A 5751-nucleotide genomic window follows, 5' to 3' on the forward strand; every position below is an offset into this window, starting at 1 on the left:
TGTACTGAACTATGTGCTATTTGTAATAAACTATGATCTATCTACTAATATTCATCTACTTATATATTTGCATTATTGTTGATTTCACTAATATTCATCTGTTTACATTGCATACTAATAAACCACTCTTTTCATTGTGTTTGCAGGTGATTGAAACATGCCGCCAAGAAAAAGAAAGGGAGGTATCAAAAAGAAGATCAAGGCCGTGGCTGAGCTTGTGGGACTTTCGAGTGGTTCGTCGCAGACACGTCCTCCTAGCGCTCCTCCTAGCCCTCCACCACGGAGGAAGAACGCCCAGCCACGGCGACTTCGTACCCCTTCTCCTAGTCCTCCCCCAGCCGAGGATGATGACGAGGAGCACTGGGGTGGGGAGGACAAGGAGGACGGTGAGGAGCACGGTGGGCAGGACGAGGAGGACGGTGGGCAGGACGGTGGGGAGGACGGTGGGGAGGACGGTGGGGAGGACCTCGAGGAGGATGAGGGGTTGGGGGGTTTGCCGTAGGAGCTAAACCCAGACCTAGTTTGGTATCCGCCCGAGGAGGAGGTGTACGTTGCAGCCGATCCTAGGCTGGAACCACGGGACAAGAAGCCGTATAAGCGCGGGATTACGAAACTCCCCAAGCTAAAAACTTGGGCCTTCCGCGATGTTGTTCTCGTGCCCGCTGGAAAGAGGTACATGCTGATTTTGGCATTCCATTATTGAAATTTTTATCATTATACAAATTTTTATCACATGCATACTGATTTTGGCATTTCGTTGTGCAGCATGTTCAAGTATGGTGACCCGAGGAGGAAGCCGACACGTGAGTACTCGAACATCCTTGGAGGCCTAATTAGGAAGCATTTCCCTGGGATTGTCAATCTCCCTAGTGGTGGCCGCGATGTGGCTTGGACTTGGAAGCACTACAGCTACGCGGAAGATCCTAGCGGCAAGTGCACCAACATGCAAGAGCGGGTTGTCCGCCACTTCTGGGTACGTGACTTTTGGCTTCTTAGCATTCAAACACTTCTTGACTACCAATAGTTGCTCTAATTCCTCTTGTTTTACCTATGTGAATGGTTGCAGAAATACTTCACGAGGGCTGAGGGCGAGGAAATTGCGTGCGACGTTATCTTACACGAGTTGTGCAGGGTGAGGGTGACTGGCATGCACTACGAGGCACGCGTCTAGTGCGTCCGCGACTGGCACGCCGAGCGCAAAGTTTGGATGAGTAAGGCTGATTGTCGGGATACGCTCATGGCACCGTGGCAGTAACTGCAGGTATTAGCATCGATGTGTTATTTATTTCCGCATTTTCATGTAGTTTATGTTCTAATAATGGGTCTATCTTGTGTATGTAGAACCCTCCTCAGTACGTCGGGGAAGACAAGGCGTGCTTTCTTGCGATGGTCATATGGTGGACATCCCCCGAGTACGCCCGGAAGCACGAGGAGGGCAAGCTGAAGCGTTTAGAGATGGGAGGTGGATCACATGTCCTGGGCAGCAAGAACTTGGCCCTTACCTTGCAGCAAGAGGTGAGCAAATGGTTTCTTCATTCTTTCGTTTCATGTTATTGTTAGCCCCGCAAGGGTGTCCCTCTTCACTTACTTGCATGTACTCTTTTGCAGGAAGTGAAGACAGGCGTGACACCAAACTTGTTTGGCCTTTTCCAAAAGTCCAAGACCAGGAGGGAGCCGCATCCTGAAACGGGGTCCGTGTGGGTCAACGGGCTAGCGGAGGCCCAGTGTGGCGCGTACCGCTCGTCGTTCAAGGCCAAGCACGGCGAAGACGCCGACCCAACCACCGAAGACTTTGATGTTGAGGTTGCGGTGCTTGCGGGACAAGGCAAGAAGGGTGGCCGCCTATGGATTGCTGACGGGTTAGTCGACCCAAAGACCATTCCATCTCTACGCCAGATCCGTCGTGGGCGTACGAGCGAGCAGCCTCGGGTAGAGACCCGCCCACGGGCTTCGGACCTAGCTATGGAGAAGTTACGGGTAAGTTCTTCGTCGATCCTCTACGCTTCATTACATGTTTTCCATTGCAATGTTACTGACATCGCGGCAACACAACGTAGGCGGAGATGGAAGAAAGGGAACGGAGGCACCAAGAGGAGCAGATGCAGATGCAGCAGCAGCTTAGGGAGAACATGCAGATGCAGCAGCAGATGTTGCAGCAGATGCAACAACAGCAACAGATGTTCTAGCAGATGTTCATGAACCAGGCCGTGCTGACTTCCCCACCGGGGAGTAGTGGTCCTAGCACGTCGTGTCCTCCTATGTTCCCACATTTTGTAAGTGGTTAACTTAATATCTCCGTCTCAATCTTGTTTGTTGTCTAACCGAACTTTGGATATTGCAGATCCCCACGCCCGATCCGGCTGTGATGGCGCTCCTCCAGCAAGCGCCAAGTCAGAGCCCGCTAACACCTGGCTTGATCGTCAACAATACGGGCATCATCCGGAGCCTGCAGCAGTTTCTAGGTGAGTTCTCCTACACTTCTAATTCTTCCATACCATGTCACTTGTGAACTTTAGCCATTCAACCATGTCAATTTTAGCCATTATGTTCAATTTTAGCTATTCCATGTTAATTTTAGCCATTCCATGTCATTCTTAGCCATTATGTTGAATTTTAGCCATTTCATGTCAATTCTAGCGACTATGTTCAATTTTAGCCATTCCTTGTCAATTCTAGTTCTTCCATGTCAATTCTAGTTCTTACATGTCAATTTTAGTCATTCCATGTCAATTCTAGTTCTTCCATGTCAATTCTAGTTCTTACATGTCAACTTTAGTCATTCCATGTCATTCTTAGCCATTATGTTGAATTTTAGCCATTTCATGTCAATTCTAGCGATTATGTTCAATTTTAGCCATTCCATGTCAATTCTAGTTCTTCCATGTCAATTCTAGTTCTTACATGTCAATTTTAGTCATTCCATGTTAATTATAGTTCTTCCATGTCAATTCTACTTCTTACATGTCAAGTTTAGCCATTCCATGCCACTTATGCATGCATGAACTTGTAGGAGGACAAGGAGGTGGCGAAGGACAAGGAGGTGGCGAAGGACAAGGAAGTGGCGAAGGACAAGGAAGTGGCGAAGGTTGACGTTGCTTGTATGAACTTTGTTGTGTGACTTGGAACATTCTATGTATGAATTTGTTGTTGGACTTTGTTGTTGGACTATTGTATGGAACATTGGACTTTGTTGGACTATTAGTGGTTGAACTTTGTTGTTGATGATGTGCAAATGTCTATATATTGTGCTATATATGTATCTGGAAATATATATCTATTTTGTGAATTATATGTGCAGGGATTAAATGGAAACAGCAAAAAGCTGGAATATTTTCAGCACCTTTGCCGTGCACATGCACACGGCAAAGACAAAGCCGCACGGCAAAGGCTGTCTTTGCCGTGCACATGCGCACGGCAAAGGCTTCCCAGCTGTGCACTGCGCTGCCACCTGGTGTGCTGTAGGGTCCTTTGCCGTGCGGTGTTGAGGGAAAGCGCACGGCAAAGAACAGCTCTTTGCCGTGCGTGCTGGAGGGGAAGCGCACGGAAAAGAGGGTCGCACGGCAAAGCAGGTGGGCACACGGCAAAGCATGTTGCTCGGCAAAGACTGCGCAGCGCACGGCAAAGCTAGGTCGCTCGGCAAAGGCTTTGCCGTGCGATTTTTGCGCGATGCACGGCAAAGATGGCTTTGCCGGCCGGATCTTTGCCGAGCAAACTTTGTCGTGCACGGCCGCACGGCAAAGGCTTTGCCGAGCCGATTATCGCCTTTGCCGTGCGATTTGGGCGCACGGCAAAGCCCTGTTTTCCCATAGTGTTAGATGCTTGAGTCTTCTTGAAATATGCAGGGATGAACCACGGGGGAATCCCCAAGCTTAGAGTTTTCACTCTTCTTGATCATATTGTATCATCCTCCTCTCTTGATCCTTGAAAACTTCCTCCACACCAAACTCAAAACAAACTCATTAGAGGGTTAGTGCATAATCAAATATTCACATATTCAGATGTGACATAATCATTCTTAACACTTCTGGACATTGCACAAAGCTACTGAAAGTTAATGGAACAAAGAAATCCATCAAACATAGCAAAACAGACAATGCGAAATAAAAGGCAGAATCTGTCAAAAAGAACAGTCCGTAAAGACGAATTTTTCTGGGGCACTAAACTTGCTCAAATGAAAATTCTCAAATTGAATGAAAGTTGCGTACATATCTGAGGATTACTCACGTAAATTGGTAGATTTTTCTGAGTTACCTACAGAGAATACTACTCAAATTCGTGACAGCAAGAAATCTGTTTCTGCGCAGTAATCCAAATCTAGTATGAACCTTACTATCAAAGACTTTACTTGGCACAACAATGCAACAAAATAAAGATAAGGAGAGGTTGCTACAGTAGTAACAACTTCCAAGACTCAAATATAAAATAAAAGTGCAGAAGTAAAATCATGGGTTGTCTCCCATAAGCGCTTTTCTCTAACGCCTTTCAGCTAGGCGCAGAAAGTGTGTATCAAGTAACATCAAGAGATGAAGCATCTACATCATAATTTGTTCTAATGATAGAATCAAAAGGCAACTTCATTCTCTTTCTAGGGAAGTGTTCCATACCTTTCTTGAGAGGAAATTGATATTTAATATTACCTTCCTTCATATCAATAATAGCACCAACAGTTCGAAGAAAAGGTCTTCCCAATATAATGGGATAAGATGCATTGCATTCAATATCCAACACAACAAAATCAACGGGGACAAGGATATTGTTAACCGTAATGCGAACATTATCAATCCCCCCAAAGGTTTCTTTGTAGAATTATCAGCAAGATTAACATCCAAATAACAAATTTTCAATGGTGGCAAGTCAAGCATATTATAGATTTTCCTAGCATAACGGAAATACTTGCACCAAGATCACATAAAGCATTACAATCAAAATCATTGACCTTCATCTTACTGATGGGCTCCCAACCATCTTCTAACTTCCTAGGAATAGAAGTTTCACGATTTAGTTTCTCTTCTCTAGCTTTAATGAGAGCATTTGTAATATGTTTTGTAAAGGCCAAATTCTCTTCTCTAGCAAGTTTTTGTAAGAACTTTATAACTTCAGAGATGTGACAATCATCAAAATCTAAACCATTATGATCTAAATCAATGGGATCATTGTCCCCAATATTTGAAAAAATTTCAGCAGTTTTATCACAAGCAGTTTCAACAGTTTTAGCAGTTTCAGGCAGTTTTGCAAGCTTTGCATTAGGAGTAGAAACATTGCCAACACCAACATCAGCAGCAAGACTATCAACTTTAGAAGCAAGGATATCAATTTTACCAAGCTTTTCTTCAACAGATTTGTTAAAAGCGGTTTGTGTACTAATAAATTCTTTAAGCATGGTTTCAAGACCAGAGGGTGAACTCCTATTATTGTTGTAAGAATTCCCATAAGAATTACCATAACCATTACTATTATGAGAAGGATATGACCTATAGTTGTTACTAGAATTGTTCCGATCAGCATTGTTGTTGAAATTATTATTTTTAATGAAGTTCACATCAACATGTTCTTCTTGGGCAACCAATGAAGCTAACGGAACATTATTAGGGATCAACATTAGATCTACCATTCACAAGCATAGACATAATAGCATCAATCTTATCACTCAAGGAAGGGGTTTCTTCAACAGAATTTACCTTCTTACCTTGTGGAGCTCTTTCCGTGTGCCATTCAGAGTAATTAATCATCATATTATCAAGAAGCTTTGTT

General features: G+C 44.4%; 1 protein-coding gene across 1 annotated transcript; it reads left to right on the forward strand.

Annotated features, from left to right (window-relative positions):
• The first annotated feature begins 572 nt into the window (after positions 1 to 572).
• Positions 573 to 1177, forward strand: LOC127327228 (uncharacterized). Its single transcript, XM_051354005.2, has 3 exons — positions 573 to 672; positions 766 to 973; positions 1067 to 1177. The coding sequence occupies exons 2-3, from the start codon at positions 767 to 769 to the stop codon at positions 1169 to 1171; spliced, it is 312 nt and encodes a 103-aa protein (XP_051209965.1). The 5' UTR covers positions 573 to 672; position 766; the 3' UTR covers positions 1172 to 1177.
• The last annotated feature ends 4574 nt before the right edge of the window (positions 1178 to 5751 follow it).

This window comes from Lolium perenne, chromosome 1 (genome assembly GCF_019359855.2).
Source record: "Lolium perenne isolate Kyuss_39 chromosome 1, Kyuss_2.0, whole genome shotgun sequence".
NCBI classification, from domain to species: Eukaryota; Viridiplantae; Streptophyta; class Magnoliopsida; order Poales; family Poaceae; genus Lolium; species Lolium perenne.